The sequence below is a fragment of the Callithrix jacchus genome, chromosome 13 (assembly GCF_049354715.1).
Source record: "Callithrix jacchus isolate 240 chromosome 13, calJac240_pri, whole genome shotgun sequence".
Lineage (NCBI taxonomy): Eukaryota > Metazoa > Chordata > Mammalia > Primates > Cebidae > Callithrix > Callithrix jacchus.
Window position 1 is genome coordinate 14,410,383 of NC_133514.1, and position 23,832 is coordinate 14,434,214.

Below are 23,832 nucleotides of genomic sequence, written 5' to 3' on the forward strand. Positions count from 1 at the left end.
GATACTTGCACATGCATGTTTATAGCAGCATGATTCACAATTGCAACAATATGAAACCAGCCTAAATGCCCAGCATTAACAAGCGGATAAAGAAAATGTAGTATATATATATATATACCATGGAATACTACTCAGCCATAAAAAGGAATGAACTAGGCTGGGCTTGGTAGCTCATGCCTGCAATCCCAGCACTTTTGGGGGCCGAGGCAGGTGGCTCATGAGGTCAGAAGATGGAGACCATCCTGGCTAACATGGTGAAACCCCATCTCTACTAAAAATACAAAAAATTAGCCGAGTGTGGTGGCACTCGCCTATAGTCCCAGCTACTCAGGAGGCTGAAGCAGGATAAGTGCTTGAACCTGAGAGGCAGAGGTTGCAGTGAGCTGAGATAGCACCACTGCATTCCAGTCTGCGTGACAGAACAAGACCCCATCTCAAAAAAAAAAAAAAAAAAAAAAAAAACACGGAACGAAATATTGGCATTTGCAGCAACCTGGATGGAATTGGAGACCATTTTTTTAAGTGAAGCAACTCAGGAATGGAAAACCAAACGTTGTATGTTCTCACTCATAAGTGGAAGCTAAGCTATGGGGATGAAAAATGCAACAGACTTTGGGGTCTTGGGGGAAAGGGTGGGAGGGGGGTGAGGAGTAAAGGATTACACATCAGGTGTAGTTACACTGCTCAGGTGAGGGGTGCACCAAAATCTCAGAAATCACCACTACAGAACTTACTCATGTAACCAAACACCACCTGTTCCCCAAAACCTATTGAAAAATTTTAAAAATCCACCATATTTAGGAATCACCAGTGTAATGACCCCTCTATCTTCCTACCTGTGGCTCCCTCTGAAAGGCCCAGATGGGCTGGATGGGAGGGGCAGTGGGGACCCACTAGTGTTGGTCAAACGCCACAGCAGAGATGTGGCTGATACCTTTGCAAAGGTGGCCAGAGGGAAGACTTACTCTCCAGAGACTCTTATCAGCTCCCAAGCCTGGGGTTTTTGCAGCCCCCCACAACCCCACACCTTCTGAGTCATCGTTTAAACCCACCAGCCTTTCTGACAGGGCTGGAAACAGGCACCAAGCCCTCCAGGAAGCTATTTTTAGGGTTCATCTGTTCTTTTTTATTTCTTCCCTGGATTCCGTGTTCTCTCACCCCTAGATTTAAAAGACCTAAAGATTCTGGAAATCATTCATTATCCCCCCAGCTCACAAAGTGTGCCATACCCCCAACCTTTCCTGTACCACTCCCTCTTCCTTTCTTCCTCTCCTCCCTCACCCTCTGGTTTTCCAGCTCCACAGGCAGCAGAGAAAGCAGGCTCTTTGTCTGACATCATCTTCCACTCCCTGGCCTACCAAGAGTTACTCACTCAGGCAATCCCTGCTCCACCAGAGGAGACTGTCCAATTGCCAAGCAACCCACTGCTGGCCAATCACAGAGCTTGGAGGTGATGTCATGGCGAGAGCGAGCAGTGGTGCTGATGTTGAGAGAAGCCCAGGGTACCACTAATTGAGGGAGTGAGGAAGAGAGCAGCTCGCTTCTAACTGGACTGCACGTAAGTAAAAATAAAATGCAACTAATTCGAGGCTTTTCAGGGAAAAGAAAAAACAAGACAGTAGCCACAGAGGAGAGAAGCGAGGGGTCTAACACCTATTGTATTGCCTTTGGTTTTACTCAATAAATTAAACTTTGTCAGATCTTGGGGTAAATAGGGTGAGGCAAAAAGAATGGCACTCAGCCAAGGGGTGAAGGTGGGCTCTGGGTGTCATTTTTATTCCAGAGCTCAGGAGAGGCAGGATGAGTGGGAATTGTCAGATGCCATCATGAGTTATTTCTGCATAAAAGTGTTTTGTTGCTTATGGAGAAAGGTTTTGTGTGGAGTCTGACTGCCCCTGCAGCTGGCTGTGACCTGAAGATCCCTTTCAAGTGGGATGCTCTCCTGTGGTTTTACCTTTTCTTCCTCAGACACAGCTTTTCTTGTCTCCCATTCCCATTTTAATCACCCATCTTTTCCTCCGCCTCTATTTATGCATGGGTTACTTTCTTCTCTTGGTTCTAAGAATGCAATGAGATCATCACCTCCTCCTGGCCCCGCCCCACCCTGAGGTCAGCGTGATCCTACCTGGCCAGAGGTGGCTGGCTTCAAAGCTGAAAACTGCAGACGCCCAGATCTGCCACACCCTGGTTCTTGACTGGGGCCCTGGCCAGCGCCGCTCCTTATTCAGCCCACCATCCTTGCCAGGAGTTTAGGCATCATTCATTTCTTATCCTGGGACCCAGGGTTTTGATGTCCAGTGACCAGCTGTCCCCACGTGGTGGTGCTGCCTTTGTTTTATTTCTCCCAGGAAGATACAATCAGGTGTGGTGGTGTCTTGTCCTGAACATGGGCCAGTCTCCAGAATGCTTGTGTGTGTGCGTGTGTGTGTGTGTGTGTGTGTGTGTGTGTGTTTTTGAGAGAGGTCAGGAATGTGCAGGCACCCTGGTCTGAATACCCTGGGAATGTATACCCCCTGTATCAAGACCAAGAGAATACAAGGTGGGGATGGCCAGAGGTGGCCTGCTGAGGCTCGAGGGGTGGGTGGGAGGTTGAGAGGGACTGTGGGGGAATCTGTCTCAACTTGAGGCTGAGCCCCCCGCCTCCCAGCAGGAGGAAACCTTTCCCACAGGCGGGTGCTAGGAGAATGAGATCATCCTTCAGATGAGGATATAATCATAGTGCTGGAGCGATGAGAAGGCAGAGGGGAAAAGGTGGGATCAGCAGCTCCATAGAAGGACGCCAGAGTCTCCAGCAATGCTGCCTCAGTCTCTGGCTCATTCCAATGAACTGGTAAAAACACAGCTCATTTCTAGGAGCTGTGTTTTCACCCCTCTTGGAAACCACGGAGCACCTGTCAGCTTGTCCCAGCCCTCCTGGCATTCCCAGCTCCACGCAGGCCACTCCTGGAAAAGCTCTGGAGTGAGCAGGATCTGCCAACTACAGATGAGCCTACCATAGAGCACGCGGCCCTGTAGGGAATGAGTTCCCCATCACTGAAGGCATTCAAGCAGAAGTTGGATGGCTACCCAGCAGGGAGACTTTGGAGGAGATTTTTACATTATGTTAGGGATTGGTCTAGGTTAGTGTTTTAACTGCAGGTTGAGATCCATTAGTACACTGTAAAATCAATTTATGGATTGTAAATGGTATTTTGCTAATTTTATTTATTTAATAAAATGAAATAAGATAGAGTAGGAAAAAATGAGAGCACATCTCATATAGTGGGATAAATAATGCTTCCTATGCTGTCTTCAGTTATGTATCAGTTACGTGTATATTTGTGTGTACAAATGTACATATATGTCTGTATTCATAATCATATATGTCTGTATCTGTCCATATCATGATATATACATACCGGATCATGATATAAAATGTAGCACTTTTTGTGAGTTTCACTCAAAAATGTTTGAGAAACATTAGGCCATCCCAATTCTTCCTTGCCCCAGCCCCTGGAAAACCCCATTCTACATTCTGTCTCTATAAACTTAACTCCTCTAGGTACCTCAGATAATGGAATCATACAGTACTTGTCTTTTGTGATTGGCTTATTTCACCTTCCTCAAGGTTCATCCACATTGCGCACTGTGTGTCCCTATTCCCAGGTAAAAAATAAGTTCTTTTAAGTTGCGATCAAATCCAAATATTGTTTTTTATGGGAAGCTGTCCTTTAGTGAGTTGCTTCATTCTGAAGGACCTATCAAAGATGGAGAAGTTTGGTCTAATACTGTCCATACTGGTCAGGTTGTTGGATAGAGATGGAGGGCAGTGGAAGCGTCTTGCATTTTTCCTTGGATGGGTGCTTAATAGCTAGATTTCACTTTGGTTCAATAACAGAAACCCAAGGGCCAAGTGGCTGTCTTCTTTCATTGGACTAGGCCATTTTAACCCCATTTTTCCTGTAGGGGGATGTGGGCTGATTGATAACTTTTAAAATAGAGCAACGAAGATTGACAAGCTGAGGTTCAGGTAATAAGGTAGTTGAACAGGAAAAAGGAACAAGGAGCAAAGAAATTAAAAGGATAAGAGAGGGATAAAGAAAGGAGACTAGTGTCTACATTAAACCAACTATATAGAAGGAATGGAAAAATTCAGATTCTTTGTTTTCTTGCTTTTAAATAATAAGATATTTAATTATTAAGATCATAATTAGAGAAAGGCTTAATTTTTCAAGAGCCCCCAAGATTGTCTCCTCGGCTCCCTTTGATATATCTTTATATTATTTCATGCTTCCTGGAGATTCTCATTTGGAAACACACAATTCCCAGAGATTTTGAAGACACAGATGGGGAGAAATGAAACTGCTTTTGTTGGGGGAGGAATAGAAGTTTTGGGGAATTATACAACATGTAAAGTGTAATTTTTATAATGTCACTTAGGGAACCAAACTGGTTTTTTTGTTTGCTTTTGTTTTGTTTTTTGAAATAAAGTTTTGCTTTTGTTGCCCAGGCTAGAGTGTAGTGGTATGATCTTGGCTCACTGCAACCTCCATCTCCCAGGTTTGAGTGATTCTCCTGCCTAAGCCTCCTAAGTAGCTGGGATTACAGGTGCCTGTCACTATGCCTGGCTAATTTTTGGTATTTTTAGTGGAGACAGGGTTTCACCATGTTGGCCAGGCTGGTCTTGAACTCCTGACTTCAGGTGATCTGCTGGCCTCAGCCTTTCAAAGTGCTGGCATGAGCCACCGCCCCCAGCTCAAACTGTTTTTTTTTTTTTTTAAGCTTGGGAAATAATGCATCGTATGTAATTTGGTTTGCTTATTAAATTACCATTTGCTATACTTAGAGATGTGACAGCCTGGAAAAGGTTGCTTTTTCTGTTTTTCTTTAGGGAGGGATGGATACTAAAAATTCTTCCCTGCCATTTAAAAAATTGTTTCATTTTTCTTTTCAGAGTTTTACATCTCTAGTCCCTCTAGGAAGACACATGAATACACATACACCTGCCCCCTTCCTACCTACATATGCATGCACACACATGAAGCCCCACATCTGAACACTTCCACCCCACCCCCTACACACACATATGAGTGCTCCCACTCCATTCCCTATACACACAGAGGCATACCTATCCCTCCCCACTGAAGCCCAAAGTTCACTGGCCTTTTCTATCAATTAAAACTGGGAGCTTCTTGTCCACTCCCTTAGGGACCTGCTGTCAGAGGCAGGAGGTGGGAGGCAGGAGAACAGAACAGGTAGGAAAGGGCAGGAACCTGGGGCTGGTTGACCTGCTTCATGATGGGCTTTAGGCAACTCAAGAGTTTGGAGAATGTGAATCTAGAAAAAGGAGCAGAGTGTGGATCTAGGATGAAAGACCCAGTTGGGGAGGATGGGCCAAGTGTAGAGTGTCAATGGACCATGTGAGAGTCTGTGTTTAGACAGCCAGACCAGAGGGAGAAAAGTTCACACTGAGTAGGTGGAAGGCACTGGATAGGGACAGCACCTTTCAGGCAGGCTCTGTCCGCCCACAACACAAACACAATTCAACTATTGATCCTCGACAGGGCTGTCTAGCATCTGCATCTACCATAAACCAGATGCCTAAGGAAGGACTTAAGAATCATACCATGGGCCAGGCACGTTGGCTCACACCTGTAATCCCAACACTTTGGGAGGCTGAGGCAGGCAGATCACTTGAAGTCAAGAGTTCAAGACCACCCTGGCCACATGGTGAAATTCCAACTCTACTGCAAATACAAAAATCATCTGGGCCTGGTGGCACATGCCAGTAAACCCAGCTCCTCAGGAGGCTGAGGCAGGAGAATTGCTTGAACCTGGGATGCAGAGATTGCAGTGAGCCAAGATATTGCCTCACTGGACTCCAGCCTGGGTGACAGAGGGAGACTCCATCTCAAAACAAAAACAAAAAACAAAACCAACAACAACAAAAAACATGCCATGAGCTTTTCTGAAAAACAATTACTCCAAGAAGTACTCTAGTTAATAAAAAAAAAAATCAAATTAAAGACATCAAATACAAAGTCACATGGTAACAATGATGGTCATGAACAAAGAAAACACCAGAATTTAGACTCATTGTCTAGTTACGTTGGCATTCTTATAAGGCTAAATACAAATGCCAAATATCTTGAGGCTAGGGTATGTGTTTGTAAGAACATCACTGTATCCCTAGCGCCTTGCATAGTGTACATAGTGGATCCTCAATAAATATTTGTTGAATGAATAATGTAAGAAAGAACCCAGTATGATAATCCAGAACTGAAAATCCAGATAATTCTGACAAAACCAGAAGGTTTGTAGAGAGAACAAACCTCTCATCTCACACAAATAAAATCATTAGATACTCTCATTCTTAATGTAGTGAAATATAAACATAAAAGATTTAACATAAAGTTAAAATTAAAAGTCATATGCAAAATTTACAAAGCACTGGAGAATGAAAACAAGAGCGATATTGCAAAAGATAAGGAATTTCTTTCAGTGTAGTTGAATGTGGGCCAGAAGCTTGGTGCATTTTAACAGAGACTCTGAGGCAATGCCTGAGCTGAAGGATAGATATAATGATGAGAATTTTAAGCATGGAATGCACCCATAAAAGGGAGGCTAATACAGGGTATTTGCCTGGCCTTTCAATCAAATGCTGTCAGCAATCACCCATTGTGCTTACGTCTAGGGTGGCCTTGGATATGAGGACATAGCATGGAGCTTTATCAGAAATTGCATGGGCTTCAATATAAGGAGATTTCGATTCAAATCCCATCTTTATCACTTGTAGGACTCTGGGAAAATTAAGTCACTTACCTAAACTGATGATCTGTTAAGTGTGTACAGGATTTGGTGTCGGGAATGAAATGATAAAATGTGTATGCCCTGGCTGGGAGTGGTGCCTCACGCCTATAATCCTAGCACTTTGGGAGGCTGAGGCCAGAGGATCACTTGAGACCAGCCTGGGCAACACAGTTAGACCCCATTTCTATCTTTAAAAAAATGTTTTTAATGTAGATTCCCTGATTACAATTATGTAAAACTAATAGACAGGGGGAAAAAGCCTAGAAGAAAATGCCAATAGCATAAAGTAGCAAGACTACAGGGATTTTTCTTTTTTTCTGTCATATAGAGTTTCTAAAATATAATGTGACTATGTCTGTAATGAAAACATTAGTAATAAGATGCACATCTGCCTATAGGTGTAATCATAAAGCACTATACACTATTCAATTCACATTGTTGTTATTGGGAGTCAGATGAAAAGGGCTTGCTTTATGTGTTGATGCTTTCATGTGCTTTTGACCCAGGACCTCATATGGCACTTGGGTCACATGCCTCACATGCTCTCCAGCAACCCTGAATGGAAGTCCATGCCCCTGAGCTTGATTTCTGTCATGCTGATTATTCTACACACACACACACACACACACACACACACATCTATATAGCTATATAGATATATCGAGAGAGAGAGAGAGAGAGAGAAAGTCTCACTCCGTCAGCCAGGCTGAAGTGCAGTGGCATGATCTTGGCTCACTGCAACCTCCGCCTCCCAGGTTCAAGCCATTCTCCTGCCCAGCCTCCTGGGTAGCTGGCTGGGACTATAGGCACCCAATACCATGCCCAGATAATTTTTATATTTTTAATAGAGATGGGGTTTCACCATGTTGGCCAGGCTGGTCTGATCTGCCTGCCTTAGCTTCCCAAAGTGTTGGGATTACAGGAGTGAGCCACCATGCCCGGCCTCTTCTACATATATTAAATTGAAAATAAAAATAATCCAGAAAATCCCATCATTGTGGATTATTTGGGACTGTCACTTTTCCAGCTTAATTTTCCTTCTCTGTCTTGCCTCTCAACATAGCTGTTAGTGCTAAGAAGGACTCTTCAGACTCAGGCCTTCAGAGTTCTGCTTTTATCATAGGTGCTTATTTCCCAGAAACCTAAGCCTGTTGGGCACCCCCTGGGAGCTGCCCCTGTCCATCTGGGTCCCCATCATCTCTTCCTCTTGATGTCCTTGGAAGCATGAGCCTGAGGGGTGATTAAACAGTGCCATTTTCCCCAGAGCCAGTGAATCACATACTGTTCTGTTTTGCCCAGTTTCCCTCCATATGTCTCACTGGTTCATTCTTTGTCCATGCTCTAATTCCCCACCACTTCTCCATTTATGGCATAGTCTGCAGTATTGCAGAAGACCATTCTGAGTCCTGCAGAGCATCTGCAGGGCGTCCAAAGGTGACAGTGGCTCTAGATACCTGTCCAGGGGCTTGTTTCACTTTCCCACCAACAAAAACTCCTGTGGTTATTTTAGGATCTAGCAGAGGGCTTGGCACAGAATTAAACACTCAATAAATATTGTAGAAAGAATGAAAACCGCATTCATGAAAAAATAATTTATCTCCTTTTGATTTAAAACCCAAAGAAGACATATGACTGCCAATCACAGAGCCTTTTGATCAGCGTGAAATAACCAGGGCCACTGTTCTGAGCTGACATAATTCCATCCCAAAGCAAATAAATGTGGTACTTACATAGCTTATGCAGCTAATTTTGGGTAAATACATAACCTCAACTGGATTTTTAAGAAGACCGGTAATAGGGCACAGAATTAAAGAACCACCTTCCTGTACTGCTTGTGGTTAGAGGACCTTAATCAGAATTCATTGCTCCCACACCCATGGAAGTATTCTTCCTGATTCTTGGCCAGAGTTCCTAGATTTGTCTTCTGAAACCCTTGCCAGGGTCAACTCTATTCAAGCCACTGGGACATGCATTACCTGCATATCCCTCAAAAATAGTCCACATGGAATCTGACATATCCTGCAAGCATTCTTGGGCGTTTCTTACAGTGACCGAGAAAATCCTTGCTCACTCTGTCGTACTGGCAGTCAGAGGCACTAAGAGGTCAGGCAGGCACCCAGGAGGTGGCCATATGTTGTCTGAGAGCTTGGTGCTCTTCTGTCTGCCCCCCGGACATGAGCTGCGTTACGGAAAGCCTGGGAGTGTGGGTTGCATGAAAGTGCCCTGCTGGGGCCTCCCTTTTGTGTATCTGTCTTCTCATTCAAAGCTGCTCTGGTGACCATGTGGGCTGTCCCCTCTCATCCCGGATGGTGTTTGGGGACAGAGAAGGAAGAAATATAAAAGAGAAAGGCATTGACACTGGAATCCATCCTATCTCTGCTGGCAACTCTCTGCGTGACCTCAGAATCTTTAGTCCCCAGGAAGGAGGCCATTGGTATTTTGGAAGGGACAGTTGTTTATTGTGTGGAACTGATGTGTACATTGTGAGACATTCAGACTCCCCAGACCTTGCCCATTAAATGCCTGTAGCATCCCCCGTCTCAGGACTGTTGGAAAGTCCCATGTATTTCTTGGGAGTGAGATTGTGCTGAGTTGAGAACCTGTTCTCTCCATCTCCGACATTCAAATGTTCTGGGTGAAATTGAGGGCTCTGATCTCTTCACTTTAAACATCCTTTTCTCCCCAGTGTCCCACCATGAGATCCCTCCTCAGTCAATAGCCTACAACTTCACTCTCAGCCACATCTGCCTCCAACCCAAACTTACTCATTTCATGTTTCCTTATGGCTGGCTCTCTGCTTGGTGGGGTTATCACCACTGATTTATTTCTTAACAATTATGCTAAGGGTTCAAGCCATCAACAAAAAGCTCTGATTGCTTGCTTTTCTGTACAGACTCTTAGATGCTGGTGCTGGGGGAAATGCATGGGTCAGTTTGTAAATGGAAAAACAGTGCTGGGTGAGATGTGAATACTTCAGAGTGCAACTCAATCCAATGGGTCCCCACACTTTGTACCCAGATTGCTACTTGGCTTCTCTCCTAATTTTTTCTCTCCTATTTTTTCCCCAAACGAATGCTACCAGATGAATCTTTTTGCACTAGCAGCAGAACCTAAAGTCAGAGACAGGCTTTTGAATGAAACACCTGAGGACTCAAATCCCAGCTCTGCCCCTACCTACATGTGCGATGGTATAGTTTACTTAACTGCTGAGATTCAATGTCTTCATTCTCAAATAACCTCATAGGAAAAATCAGATAACAGCTGTGCTTTTCCTGCCTAAGAATGGTAGTTGTTATTATTGCTATTATTATCAGCATCAATGTTCCCTTCTCCCTTCATTCAAAAGAAGTCAGTGGCTTCCTACTGGGTAGGAGATGAAGCACAAAGTCCTTCATTGGTCTAGAGGTCTCCCTGATCTTCCAGTTCCTCTTCTAGCATTCTGTCCCAATGCAGGCTGCCTGCAGCCCAGTGAGCCTCCCGGGTTCCTGAGTAAACCCAGTTCACGTTCCCGGCACACAGTCAGGTTCAAAGTCATTGCAAGGTGACGAGCACTGCAGAACCTCAACTGCATATTAACCGCATTACAACCTGGGATGCGGCCACACCAGAACCTTTGCCATCCGAAGCTTGAGTCCTCTCTCTACCTGCTCCACTGCATCAATCCCTGCCAGTACAGGGACTTAGCTGCCCAGAGAGGCCTTGCCCCTTGACCAACCAGTTTGTGTCCATCAGAAGTGCTTGAGAGTGACCACCAGGCAGGAGCTGGAGGCCACTGTCCTGAGCTCTAGCTGTGGTTCTGGACATTGGTTGAATGACTTCCAATCATTGGGGAGGCTCCTTTGATCTTTGCTGCCACTGGGTGCAGTGAATTTCCTCGTCTTCCTTAGGGGCAATTGAAGGGCTAGGGTTGGCTTTCACCTAACAGAAAACACATAAGGGACCTCTGAGGGGTCGGGATGGAGGTTTGCCTCTGTACTGGGTTTTGCCTTACGTTGCTCTGCTGGCTGACATCTTGGATAGAATCGCCCATTGAGGATTTGCACTCCTGGCCTCATGCCTCCTATGGCCTCTGTTGTGTCTTCATCTTCACCATGCCCGCCTGAATCCCTGGCACTCTGTGTGCTCTGACCTTGGGCATAACACCCTTACTGTCCTCCTTTGACAGTCCCATGGGAGCTTTGGTGACCCTGCTCCACTGCAGGCTGTATTTTGCTGTGGCACGATAACATGGCCACGGTCATTTAACAGACCTCACAAGACAACCTAGAATCACAAAACCAGGCCAGGTGCTGGGCAGGCACATGCAACCGGACCCACTGGGCACAGATGCTGCAGGGTATTAGGGACAAAGTTGTGTTTCGTGCCATGGCTGGCACCACCCCGTGGCAAAGACTCCTTGTATCGCTGTGCCCTCTGAAAGAGTCTTCCTGCCCTCTGCTTCCCACCTTCTTGTCTTCTGAGTCTTTTCTCAGAATGTTCCCTGGGCAGCAATACCTTTTGGATCTTGATGATGTGACTGTTGGCATGAGGATTTACAGGGTCCCCTGGACCCACAGGCACACATATATAGATCATCTTTCTTTCTTTTTTTTTTTTTGAGATGAAGTCTCGCTCACTCACCCAGGTTGGAGTTCAGTGACATGATCTTGGCTCACTGCAACCTTTACTTTCCAGGCTCAAGTGATTATCCTGCCTCGGCTTCCCTAGTAGCTGAGACTACAGGCATGTGCCACAATGCCTGGCTAATTTTTGTATTTTCACTTGAGATGGGGTTTCACCATGTTGGCCAGGCTGGTCTCGAACTTCTGACTTCAAAGTGATCCGCCTGCCTCAGCATCTTAAAGTGCTAGAATTACAGGCATGAGCCACCACGCCCGACCACATAGATCATCTTGAAGAACAAATCAGCCCATGTATCAATACTGGTACCTGAGGTGAAAGAACCGGGAGTTTGAGCCCTGGCTCTGTCACTTCCAGAGGGCATTAGTTTCCCAGGGGCTGCTGTATCACATTACTGTTAACTGGGAGGCTGGAAGTTCAAAATGGAGGTGTCAGTGGACTGAACTCTGCTGAAGACTCTAGGGGAGGATCTGTCCTTGCCTCCTGCAGCTTCTGGCAGCCCCAGACATTCCTTGGCTTGTGGCTAATTTACTCCCATCTCTACCTCCATCTGCACATGGCCTTCTCTTTTCTCTGTGTCTCTTTTTTTTTTTGAGATGGAGTTTTGCTCTTGTTACCCAGGCTGGAGTGCAATGGTGCGATCTCGGCTCACCGCAAGCTCCGCCTCCTGGGTTCAGGCAATTCTCCTGCCTCAGCCTCCTGAGTAGCTGGGATTACAGGCACGCGCCACCATGCCCAGCTAATTTTTTGTATTTTTAGTAGAGACGGGGGTTTCACCATGTTGACCAGGATGGTCTCGATCTCTTGACCTGGTGATCCACCCGCCTCGGCCTCCCAAAGTGCTGGGATTACAGGCTTGAGCCACTGCGCCCGGCCTTTCTCTGTGTCTCTCTTATCAGGACACTTGCCATTGGGTTTAAGGCTTTCTCAGGCAAGCAGAAATGATCTTTTTGAGATCCTTCATTACATCTGCAAAAGCCCTTTTTTCCCAAATAAGCTCACATTCACAGGTTGTAGGGGTTAGGGGTTAGGATGAGGATGTAGGGGTTAGGATGAGGATGTATGTATGTATGTAGGGAACATTATTTATCCGACTATACTAAATGGCCTTGAAAAGGCATGTAGCTTCTCTGAGCCTCAATTTCATTCTCTATAAAATGGAGGTAGTAATTCCCACCTTACGAGGCTATGATTAAAATGAAAGTGAGTTTGTCACATAGCAGCTGCTCGGTAAGCACGTTTTTAACACGCAGACCCCATCCTGTAACACGGAGAGGTCTCTGGTACAACTCCCTTGACCGTGCCCATGCCTACCTCTGCCCTACCTCTACAACATCTCCTGTGTCCTGCCCTGGTCTTCCTTCTCTGGCTTTCTGACCTTCTCTGTGTTCCTGAAACTCCTGGCCCATTTCCTTCAATGTAGAAAGTGCTTACTACATATTTTAAAGTTAACTCATATCCCCAGGCCAGGCTGGCTTTCTGTGAGTCCTCAGGACCATGGAGTAAGCATTAGTGAGCATCTAGTTCTTCCACTGGTTACAATGGAAGAGCTTACAAGTCAAGAGACCTGGAGACTAGACCCAGCTCTGCACCCTTAGAACTGTGTGACCTCAGGCAAGCATCTTAACTTCCCTGAAGCCCAGGTTCTTCATCTGAAGCAAAGCGGCTGATGCCTATCTTGTCAGCCTAGGCCAGCTTCATGCAAAGTTTGACTGGGAAAACGTGGTGGGTGTCAGGTGCTCCATGAGCACAGGGTCCTGTCATCATTTCTAGCTCAGGTTGGGGGCACATTCCCTGACTCCTACTGCCTGCTCCTACTCAGTCTGCCTTCTTTCTCAGGCGTCCCTCTCTGCCTCCCCTCCACCTATTCAGGCTTCTGCTTCTGATCCTTTCCCCAGGTAGAAGTCCAAGGCCACTGCCTCTCTGGCGCGGCTGACTCACTCTGCGAGTGACTTGTCAGTCAGCCTGGCCATGAGCAGAGACTGTGGGATGGAGTCTCATGACCAGGGCAGTCGCATGCAGGCACAGCCCTGCCTCTCTGTTCAGGGACTCACTGGTACCGTCAGGACCAGCTTAGCTCTGCAGAGAGAAGACCCATTGTGCTGCAATGTGACAGAGGCCTCTGGCTCCAAAGCACAACAAGAATGAGGAGAACAAAGCACTTTAAGTCCAGCTGGACCTCAGTTCAAAGGGGCAATCTAACTTCCTAGCGGCATCACCCTGAGCAGGCACAGAAACCCTCTGAGCCTCGGTTTCCCCATCTGCACATGGAAGCAACAGTTCTTACTTGTGAGGCCAGAGGTAACAGCTCTGAAGCAGGTGTGTGGCACCTGGTCCTGCCCTGATGCAAAAGACACGGCCAAGGAGACTAATTTTTATTCAGTGCTTTTCGCCTACTGGATGCTATCCATGGGCTTTTCTCATTTAATTTGCACAGCTCAGTGCAGGATTAAGATTGAGAAAGAGAATAGCGGAGCTAGTAAGAGAGGTGATGCTTGTATTTGACCCACAGTGGACTAGCCCTAAAGCCAGAACTGAGTTGACTGCTCCCATTGGCCCCTCCTGCCAGTCCCCAGCCAGCAGGGAAAGGCAAGGGGCTTGAAGTGGGTCTCAGAGTCTCTTTGGCTGGCAAGGATGTGGGCAGTGAGTCTGCTGGCTTTTGCCACCTTATCCTGGTACAGTGACCACAGAGAGTGGCCAAGGATCAAATGGTTCTGAAGACTGGCACTCACTGCTGACTGTTCCTCAGTCTCAGTAGCAGCTTTCGTGGGCTCCCATCAGCTCCACCCAGATCTGCTCCTTCCCTGCCTCTCCTGTGTCGTCCTCTCTTCCCACTTTCTGATCTAGCGTCAACCAGCTCGACCTGATTCCATGGACACTGAGTGGTGTTCTCACCCCGACCCTTGCCCGTGATGTTCCCCTGCAGAATACCCTCCTGCCAGCTCCTGTCTGATTCTAACTCATCCTTCAAGGCATTGCTCAGGTGCTATCAACACCAGGACCCCTGCTGGACTCCCTGGCTCATGCTGGGGGTATGGAGCCCCATCTCTGTGCCCCACGGCAATTCTGCATGCTGATTTCTGGCAGTGTGCTGGCCCTGTGATGAGATATGATTTCTTAATGCTTTTCTTTCCCGTGTCCTGGATTGTCTTAACTAGGGCCAAGCACAGTTTAGGTCAGTCATCTTGGGAAAGGGAAGGTGAGAGGCATCTGAAAAGGCCTGTTAACATCCTATGCTCAATTCCCTCTCAATCCATATCAGAAGTGGCCCAAAGAGTTCTCGGGCATGTGAGGGGAGAAGTTCAGGACAAGCAGTTATTTTATGAACTCCTCCCAGCTGATTCTGCCAGAGGATTTGTCTCTCACCCTAACCTTTGAATTGGGCCAGGTTCCTAGCTATGGAGGGAGACAGATGAGCACCCCTTGACGTATATGTTTTTGGGAAACCCATGTTTGCACACACTGGGGGTATTGAGACTGGAAAGCCAGTTTGGAAGTATCATGAGTGCATGGAATCTGAGCTTGGTTTATGTGATGTGAGAGGGAGGTCTGGGTGGAGGACCCTCGGGGACAGTTGGTGGGGGAGGGCCTGGAGGAAGAGCAAATGAGGTACCCCCGAGATCCCCTTCCCAGTGTATAAAGACCTTCCTTATGAGAATAATCTGTCTACCCCATCGATGGTAAAATCCTGTCCTTTTCTTTTCTCAGGCTGGTGACAGCGTCCTGAGCTGGTGACAGATCCACTCTGTGACTTTCAGCTAGATTCAGCCACCAGATCCCAGAAACATGACCCTTGCTGGTAGGTACAAAAATCATGTGTGATGGGGCATAGGCTACTCCCCCAACTCCGACCCAAAATGTTCTCACAGAAGCAGGGAAGCACACCTTGGGCAGAAAGCACACGGGCTGGGGGCAGGCAGTGACAGGAGGCACACCACACTGCCTGTCACCACAGGCGACAAGTTGAGCAAGTGGTGGGGGGTGCATCATAGCTGAGATTTTCTTCCTTTTGCTCATCTGTATATGTGGTATTTTTTAAAAAGTTTTTATAATGACCATATATTATTTTTGCAGTTACATGTATTTTCAAATTTATAAAAGGAAGCCAGGTGCAGTGGCATATGCCTATAGTCCCCAATATCAGGAGGCTGAGGCACGACAATCGCTTGAGCCCAGGGGTTTGAGACCATCCTGGGCAACATATTGAGACCCTCATCTCAACAAAAAATTTTACAAGGAAATGAGGATGGGGGAGCACCAATGCTGGGCTGGGGGTCAGCTAAGGGCTGCAGCCTGAGCAACCAGACACACAGGCTCCAAGATGGTGGGAGGAGGGACTGTCGGGAGCCAGGGCAGCTCTGACCCCTGACATCCCAAGCACAGACAGACATGGTGGCGGGGATATGCTCCAGCTTTCTGGGACACCAGCAACCCCCTGGCTCTGCACACTGTGTTGGAAAGGTAGAGAAGGCTCACAGCCTGACTTTATGAGGGGCAGAACAGAGGGATGGTGGTGAGGATGGCCCCCTCCTAACCAGCTCCTTAACCCTGCAGGCCAGCACTGCCAAGAATTGGGAGTAGAATGGAGTGTGGGTCTCCTGTATCCTGGAGCAAAAGAATCAAAATGTACTGGGGCAGATGTTGGGAGAGAGAGAGAGCTGAAGCACTGGTGCTTGGGACCTTTCCATGACAGCATTTGCTTTATGGTCTGGAAGAGGAGGAGACATACTGGGGAGAAGGATCTGGTGCTCTAGAAGGCTCAGGTTTCCATAGGAGACAGGAGTGGGTTCGAATACCACACAGGCATCCTGAACAACGCTGCTCAGGGCAAAGGGCCCAGATGCCCAGCCTCGGCGTGGGTCTGTGTGGTTTGAGTGCCTTTGTGGAACCCTGGGCTGCTCAGAGCCCCAGACCCACAGGGACACTGGCTTCTGAGGCTGGGAGAGGTGCCATCCTCACGTGCCTGGTGTTTCCACAGCCTACAAAGAGAAGATGAAGGAGCTCCCGCTGGTGTCCTTGTTCTGCTCCTGCTTCCTGGCGGATCCCCTGAATAAGTCGTCTTACAAATATGAAGGTCAGTGAAGGCTCAGCCAGGAAAGTGAGGGGCAGGGAAGGGGGCCCTGTGTCCTGTTCTCATGGGTCCTGCACCCCAACCCCAGTTCAATGAAACTCTCTTCCCAAGACATCGTTTCCTTCCCAGAGCCGATGAAATCCCAGCGGTTGAGCCTGAGGGTCTGAGCTGCAGTGGTGTAGCCTGGACACTAGGAGAGCCCATGAGGGTCTGCGTCAGGCTTCCCCAGAGTTCACTTGACACTTCCTAAATTTTTAGGAAGTGTCTTTGCTTCCTGCTAATGGGCTGGGGACCAGGCCCAGGAAGGTGAAGCTTCTGGGTGTGCAGATTGCAACCACGATGGTGAAATTAACCCCGGCGCACTCACTTAGTGTCACCTCTGTGAATGTGTCTAACAAATCAAGGGTCGGGGGGATGCAAAGGTGAGCCAGACAGAGACTCCGCCCATGGGAAACATAACCAGAGGAGAAGATGAGACCATGTGAATCGGTTTCCAGGCCAACAGGCCTCCTCTGGGAAGGGCAGAAAATGCTCTGGGAGAGTCCAGAGGTAGGAAGAGGAGGCTCTGTGACAACTCTGCTGTGTGGGGCCCGTAGCTGGGACAGCCCCAAGACACCAGTAGGGAGCACTGGGTGGCCATGTCCTCACCATGGGTGCTGGGGGCCCAGGTCACCTCCTAATGCCCTGGTTAGAAGCAGGGATGGGTTTGGTCTGGCACCAAGAAGCAGGCGTGCTTGGATGACTTGAGGTTATTTTTTCTGTCTAGGCTGGTGTGGGAGACAGTGTAGGAGGAAGGATGAAAGCCAGCAGGAAGACAGTGCTGACTGGAGAGAAAGAAGAGCGCAGGGTAGGAGGGAGGCAGCGGAGGGGTCCGCAGGCCGAGTGTCAGATGGCAGTGGCCGGGGGTGGGCGGGGCCAACACACCCCTGCCTGGCAGCACAGATGACAAATTGAGCAGCTCAGCAGTCAGAGGAGGCCGGTGGGGGAAGCAATGGTAAAAGCAGCCAGTGTCATAGGAAATCATATTGCCTGGGGCCTCTACTCTTGGGGGCTGAAGCCTCACTGTGGCTGCAAACTCCTTCAGCACGTCAGAGCCCATCGCCCTTAGGTGCCCGGGTGCAGGACTGAGCTGGACCCCAGTCCCAGCTTGCAAGGGACCCTAGCTCTCCCACTGCAGTATGCATGCGCTGAGTGCTTGCTGGGTGCCCATGCATTCTTCAGGATGTGAGCAGCCCCTTCTCTGCCCTCTGTAGCAGACACAGTGGACCTGAACTGGTGTGTCATTTCCGACATGGAAGTCATTGAGCTGAACAAATGTACCTCAGGCCAGTCCTTCGAAGTCATCCTGAAACCACCCTCCTTTGATGGGGTGCCTGAGTTCAACGCCTCCCTGCCCAGGCGGCGAGACCCATCCCTGGAAGAGATCCAGAAGAAACTAGAAGCAGCTGAGGAGCGAAGGAAGGTAAATGTGGTCCTTTCCTTCTTTCCTCCCTCTCAGCATAAAGGGGGAGGGAGGTGGAGAAGACAGGTGGTGGACCTGAGCTGGGTAAGAGCATCTCCTGAGATTCAGTGGAGAATGAGGCACCATTGAGGGAAACAAAGAGCCAAATGCCCCTGGCCTCTAGGAGCTCACTGTTTGGTTAAGGGGATAGGACACTGCTCTATGTTCCTTCAAGAGGTGGCCTTATAATGTACAGTGGCAAAAATAAAACTTCGACAAATGCTAAGGATTTAGGGAACGGCTAGGGAATTAAGGAAAGAGCTCCTTCCTTGGAGGAGGGAGAGAAGATCATGGTGTGGGGCATCTCCAGGCCCGGATGCCTTCTGTGCCTTCTATGGATTCTCATGGCTTGATTCTGATGCCGTCTTCTAAGTGAATTTTTTTTTCATCCTTCAAGCAGAAAATAATCTCCTATCTTGAATTCCTTCAGTGCATCCTGTCTATACCCTAGGGCATATGTCCACGCTAGCCTGGGTTTTAGTGATTTATATGTGTTCATCTCCATGAGACTTTTTTTGTCCCCAAACTGTTAGACCAGTGCCTGGTACATAGTATAAGATCATTTAGTGTTTGTGAATGAATGAATGAATGAATGATGGGAATGAGCAAAAGGGCCCTGAAGGCATTTAGGAAAAGGCTGGTTAAAAAAAAAAAAAATCAAAGAATGTGGAAGGCTCTGAAGGGGTGGAAAAATTTAGGAAGTGTCTTTGCTTCCTGCTAATGGGCTGGGGACCAGGCCCAGGGAGGTGAAGGTTCTGGGTGTGCAGCTTTGCAACCACGATGGTGAAATTAACCCCGGCGCACTCACTGGGAAGGGCCACCTTCTGCCTTTATGCTTCCCCAGTACCAGGAAGCAGAGCTCCTGAAGCACCTAGCAGAGAAACGGGAACATGAGAGAGAGGTGATCCAAAAAGCCATTGAGGAAAACAACAACTTCATCAAGATGGCTAAGGAAAAACTAGCCCAGAAGATGGAATCCAACAAGGAGAACCGGGAGGCCCACCTCGCCGCCATGTTGGAACGGCTGCAAGAGAAGGTTAGTGGTCCCTGGCTAGAGAGGAGGCTCCTGGGTCATGCTGTTTTCCTTCTGCAGCAAGTATGCGGGGACCTACTGATCATCTCAGGGAGGAAGCAGCCTCGGACAGGAATTGGGATCTTTCTCTTAGGCAGGATCCTTAGAGAATTCCGAAGGGATGATCCAGGAAGTCAGAGGCAAGAAACAACCAGAATCAGGGTTTCCTTGGGGGCTTTTCTGCACAGCTACACAATTAAAATTCTTTACTGTTTTAGGGAGAGTATATATCTGATTTTCTAGAGGAAGCCTGTCTGATACAAAGGAGTAGAGATAGACAAGCAGTGGAACATTCCTAGCTTCATCACTGAATGGACTGATTTGATGGAAGGAAAGATGCTTTCTTGAGCTCTTGGCTCTAAGTCACGGGTATGATGAGCTGAGTTTCCCATCGAGCAGGAAACATGATTCTCTCTAAACCTCTTGACACAGACCCAGTGAGTCACAGGTCTTTCCAATATGTTGCCTTTTGTCAATAAATGAAACAGTGTCACCTAAATAGGAGAACCATGAGGCCGGGGTTGGTTCTGTGTGTCAGCAGAATATCGGCCCGTTCTGCTGAGAACACGCTGGCCTCATTTCCTGTCTCAAGGCCGCCCCAGTTTCTCCTGCAGCTCCTGGGAGAGCTCCAGCTCTGTGTTTTATTTCCAGGAACCGCCTGCTGCGCGGTGACTCCAGGGACCCGATCGGTGGCCTCGTCCCATGGTGAGCAGCGTGGTCCCCGCGCCTTCCTGCCCATCCACCTAGAGTCTCAGGCCCTTGGCAACAGGTCCTAGAAAGATCTGGTTTCTTCACAAGGGGTCTGAATGTTGCGTAGGCCCTGGAACTGGCCGGCATGTGGCAGACCCTGTACTGATGCAAGGCTTGGCAGGGCCTCCACCAAGTGTCACATGGGAGGGAGGTGATCTGGGTCAGCCCTCAGGCTTCCCCAGTTATGGAGGGATGACTTGGAGCAAACTCTTAACAAAAACCTGGGGTTGGGCTAAGAGGGGGCATGGCCCTAAGCCAGACCCAAAAGAAATCACTGAGGCTCCACCCAGGATAGAGCACTTGAGAGACTCTGCAAAACACTTTCATCAGGCCACTATCCTCACAAGTTCCTGAAGCAAGCTGGACAGGCGTTATGCTTATTTTGCAGATAAGAAAAACACGTCCACAAAAGTCAAATGACTTGCCCAGGGTCATGAAACCAACAAGCAGTGGAGCTAGGACTAGCACCCAGCTCTTTGGCTCTAAGACCAAGTGGTTCGAGGAGACCAGCCTGTGATTGTCCTGCCAGCCTTTTGCCATCAAGAGAGACTTTGGAGGCCAAGGAAAGGGAGTGCAGAACCTAGGGCTTTGCACCATGCACTCACCCAAGAATGGCGGTAGATTCAGAGGCAGAGAGATTGGAAAGGTCCATATAGTAGAGTGATAGCTGTGGATGTCGGGGAGACTCAAAGAGGTGTGATGTCAGAGCAGACATTTGAGCGGGTGGCATCCTTCTGGGACCTTGGTCCCTACTTTCCTTTACTCACTGGTGGAGGTACGAGGTTGGGTGAGAGTTGGTATATGTTTTCTGCCCTGTCCACCTGTGCACCAGGCCATGGACACCTTCCACAATGCCTGCTGTGCCAGTGTTTGTGTGAGTCACGGACCCCACGTGTTGGACTAGCTTGGTATAAAATTAAAAAATACACATACATGGATCCTCCCCAGAACACCGACCCCGGCTGTCTAGGGATGGTGCTTCTTCGGTCATGCTGATATGTACCAAAGTTTTGGACTGTGTACACCACTCCTCACTCCTAGGCCACAGAAAGTTCTAGAGTGTCTGCAGAAACTGATTTGTAGTTTATAATTTATCCTGAAAACCTGGGCTGCTCAGTGGGTCTACTCTGGGCTGATTCTATCATCTGGATGTGACAGTGCCAGGCTCTGGGAGGGACAACATTTGTTGAGTGCTTGCCATGTGTAAGGCACCATAGTAGAAACTGGGAAACAGCAAGAAGAGAAAGATATGGTCACTGCCCTAGGAAAGCCACTATCTAATGGAGAACCCGGCAACATGCACAGTGACCAGGTGAATGCTAAACATCACAGAACCTGAGGGGTGTAAGAGCCTCCTGTCGATGCCCTTTTCTTTAAAGATCAGAGAACTGAGGCCTAGTTGGAGAAGTAAGCCAGCCAAGATACTTCTGCAGATGGGCCTTGGGAGGCAGGTACCATCTTCTGGCTGCACTACCTGTGAAATAAAAGAAGGTTCTCTTATGATAGGCGTAAGAAAGCCCACTTTTTGGAGTTGGGCAACATTTTCAAAATTCTTCTGCTGATTTGTACTTTAAGAGTCCACATCTGGCCACAGTGGCTCACACCTGTTATCCCAGAACTTTGGGAGACAGAGATGGGAGGATCATTTGAGGCCAAGAGTTAGAGACCAGCCTGGGCAACATAGCAAGACCCCATCTCTATTTTTATTTAAATAATAACAAAGTAAAATCAGAGTGTCCTCATCTTTCACCAACAGGGTTAAGGCAATTCTAGCAAAGGAGATGGATGAGAACTAGAAGCAGCAGGCAGCTGCATGTGATTTGTAGGAGATGCTTGCAGTGAGGCCTGTCTGTTCTGCCTGCTCCTCTGGCACAAACTACCCCCAGCAGTTCCTTATATGAAGTCAAGCCATACAATTTAAGCCAAACCACAGAACAGCCAGGTGAGGGAGGGAGAGGCTAGGAGGGGGGCCCAGGGTTACTGTAAGTTGGGCCCCTGCCACAGGTTGGGACCCACAAGCCCTTGAGCTCCCCAGGGCCATACCAGTAGGCTCGCCCCTGCCTCCTGCCAGCCTCACCTGCCACCTTCTGCCCCTCTCAGGATACCTTTGCAGACACAGCTCTTCACTGCCCGTGGTGGCCACTCTTTGCTTTTGGTTCTCTTGCACTTTGGTCTCCCTTTTTGTCCCCGGCAGCCTTGTGTGACCTGCCCTTTTCCCTCCCTTCCTTCCAGGACAAGCACGCCGAGGAGGTGCGGAAAAACAAGGAGCTGAAGGAAGAGGCCTCCAGGTAAAGCCCAGAGGCCAAAGAAGTTGCCAGGTCAGCCGGACAGCTCCAGCAGCTCCACGTTCCAGGCAGCCTCGCCCGCCGGCTGCACTCCCAGCACTGGGGTTTGGGGGGAGGGGGGTGGCCAAGGGGCGTTTCCTCTGCTTTTGGTGTTTGTACATGTTAAGAATTGACCAGTGAAGCCATCCTATTTGTTTCCGGGTAAACGGGTGGGAGAGGGGAGAGGAGAGAGTTTGGGAAAGGGAGATGGAGAAGAACTTGAGGACACTGCAACCCTGCCCACCACAGATCTGATTTTCACATCTCTACCTGGACATGGAGCCTCCAGGCACTGTGTTGAGGGAGATGGAGACCAGGGCAGTAGAACTTCAGGGTGACGGACAGAGTCCTGGGTGGGGCGGCGGCTGCAGGGCCCTCCGTAGGGCCCAGCCAGAGGGGGTGTGAGGACCACAGGTGTCGCTTCCGCCCTGCAGCAGGTGGGATGAGGTCTGTGTGTGTGTGTGAACCATCATTTTTTGATCATCATGACCAATGAAACCTTGACTCCAAGTGTCCAGTTCTTTATTTCCTGGATATGTCCTTTGGGTCATTTAAAAAGTTCTCAAAATCTGGCTTTCATCCATCTGATGGCAGATGCCCTTTTGCTTTCTTAATTTTGCCATTCGAGCATCTGGGGTCTGGGTGAGGTGGGCTGAATCATGCCAGCCTTTGGCATAATTGAAAGATTTTCTCTTCTGTTCTTTAAAATCCCCTCTGTGGGCTAATCTTCATTGGAGAGCATGCCACTAAATTGATGAGAAGAGAAACTCAATCTTCCTTTCAATGAACTGACATCCTAATGTGGTCCCCAAGATGTACTGTAAGAAGGAAGTTGTCTTAGTCACACCCATTCAGACTGCTATAACAAAATACATTAGACTAGGTAATTGACAACAGACATTGATTGCTCACAGTTTTGGAGTCTGGGAAGTCCAATATCAAGGCACCAGCAGATTCAGTGTCGAGTGAGGACTTTTCCTCTGCTTCAAAGATGATGCCTTTTTGCTGTGTCCTCACATGGCAGAAGGGAAGGGCAAAAGGGCTTCCTCAAGCCTCTTCTTTAAGGCACAAATCCCATTCGTGAGGGTGGAGTCCCCATGACCTCACCTTTTAAGGCCCTATCTCTTAATTCTGTAGTGTTGGGATTAGGGTTCAACCTATGAAAGTGGGGGAGACAGCAACATTCAAACCATAGACGTCCTGCATGCTTTGGGTGTTTGAGATTCTAAGTAGATTAGAAAATGCAAGCAAGGAAATAAAGTGTTTGCTAGTAGAAGGCAAAGGAGGCAGCCAGACCCAGCCGTCTTGGTCTCCAGGACACTGAACTATGGCTGGAAAAGCAGCTCCCCTCCTCCCTTCCCCTACAAGTATGAGTGCAGGGGCTGCCTGTGTTAACCAGGTCCCAGGGCTTCTTCCCACTCTGCCCTGTACACTGTGTAGTTTTGTATAGCTTTGCAAATAAACCCTTTGGTCTAGCCTTTTTTTTCTGCTCACCAGTGGTACTGTAATTTAGTTTTATTTTAAAATAAGGTAACAGGAGGGATCAAAGATGATGATGGTGATGGTGATGGTGATGGTGATGGTGATGGTGGCAGCTAACTCAGGCAGCTCTTACTAGATGCACTGCACTTTTACATCTATATCATCTCACTTATCTTCACGCCACCTATAGGATGTAGGTACTCTTATCATCCCATTTCACAGA

General features: G+C 48.2%; 1 protein-coding gene across 4 annotated transcripts; it reads left to right on the plus strand.

Moving 5' to 3' along the window:
* Positions 1-1,504: 1,504 nt before the first annotated feature.
* STMN4 (stathmin 4) lies at positions 1,505-23,620 on the plus strand. Of its 4 annotated transcripts, XM_002756817.7 has the most exons (8): positions 1,505-1,558; positions 15,118-15,208; positions 16,388-16,483; positions 17,247-17,327; positions 17,734-17,942; positions 18,826-19,017; positions 19,705-19,758; positions 22,036-23,620. In XM_002756817.7, the coding sequence occupies exons 2-7, from the start codon at positions 15,196-15,198 to the stop codon at positions 19,723-19,725; spliced, it is 612 nt and encodes a 203-aa protein (XP_002756863.2). In that variant the 5' UTR covers positions 1,505-1,558; positions 15,118-15,195; the 3' UTR covers positions 19,726-19,758; positions 22,036-23,620. The 4 variants fall into 4 exon arrangements, with proteins under 4 accessions (XP_002756863.2, XP_008977329.1, XP_008977330.1 ...); XM_008979081.5 differs by lacking the exon at positions 19,705-19,758; XM_008979082.5 differs by lacking the exon at positions 17,247-17,327.
* Positions 23,621-23,832: the final 212 nt, after the last annotated feature.

What these genes read in the sequence shown, in the direction of transcription:
- STMN4 (XM_008979081.5), top strand. An exon ending in GAGAGAAAGAAGAGCGCAGG is followed by an intron (nt 17,328 to 17,733) that starts GTAGGAGGGAGG and finishes TGCCCTCTGTAG; the next exon opens with CAGACACAGTGGACCTGAAC. An exon ending in TGGAACGGCTGCAAGAGAAG is followed by an intron (nt 19,018 to 22,035) that starts GTTAGTGGTCCC and finishes CCTTCCTTCCAG; the next exon opens with GACAAGCACGCCGAGGAGGT.